Here is an 879-nt window from a genome sequence, read left to right as displayed (position 1 = left end):
GTAAATGGAAAGATAAAATAATTAAGTATGGTAGAGATTAAGAATTTGATTTCTGATTTGTTTGGACTTAAAAATAAAAACGATAGAAAAACATGAAAATGAATAATGTTCATTTAATTATAGTGAAAACAAAAGAGTTACTGTTAACGAATACTTTGTAATGTCTTATATAAAAATACTTGATTAATTAGAAATCAAAACAATAAGATAGGAAATAGAAGAATAAAAATCTGATTAAACCAAAAAAATGAAAGATATAATAAAAAATTAATCATCTTTTTGTTTTAATAAATGAGTACTTGCATTTAAAGTAAACATATAATCAGCATATCGAGTGTAAAATATTTGAGAAATGTATTTACCTCTTTTTATTTTTTGAGCAGTAGTTAGTTTATTATGATCTCTAACACCAAAGAATTTCAAAATTGAATTGAAAATTAAAGGAATTGGAATGAAATGGTTCAACAAACTAAATGCAGAAACAATTACAATACAAACAGGGAAGAAATCATTGAAACTATTTTGACCAAAGAATGGAATATCTTCCATTGAAGACATTACTGACTGAAAAGCAGTTTGTGTTCCATTGAAATGAATACCATCAAATTTAATCATATGAAGAATATTTAATGCTAATGGAGCACATAAACGACATAAATATGCTGCAGAAAAAAGCATTGAACCAGGATCAGATAAACGATTATTAAATAATTGATAATAATCAAATAATTTCATTGATATTAATGTTTGATAAACACACCAAGCAATATAAATAACAAAAACAGTAATTACAATAAGTAAAAGAAATGCAGATGATTCTATTGATTGAATAATATAATAAAGAGGAGATAATATAGGAAGATTAAATGGAAGTAATAA

General features: G+C 23.8%; 1 protein-coding gene across 1 annotated transcript; it reads right to left on the bottom strand.

The window, feature by feature from the left end:
* Positions 1 to 267: 267 nt before the first annotated feature.
* Positions 268 to 735, bottom strand: EDI_079570 (uncharacterized protein; the record flags this gene model as incomplete). Its single annotated transcript, XM_001734247.1, has 1 exon — positions 268 to 735. One exon carries the CDS (start codon positions 733 to 735, stop codon positions 268 to 270), a length of 468 nt encoding a protein of 155 aa, XP_001734299.1.
* Between the last annotated feature and the right edge of the window lie 144 nt (positions 736 to 879).

Source organism: Entamoeba dispar, genomic scaffold, assembly GCF_000209125.1.
Source record: "Entamoeba dispar SAW760 scf_1105229458099 genomic scaffold, whole genome shotgun sequence".
NCBI classification, from domain to species: domain Eukaryota; phylum Evosea; order Mastigamoebida; family Endamoebidae; genus Entamoeba; species Entamoeba dispar.
The sequence above is the reverse complement of the archived record's forward strand: the minus strand, read 5'-3'. Positions and strand labels throughout refer to the sequence as shown.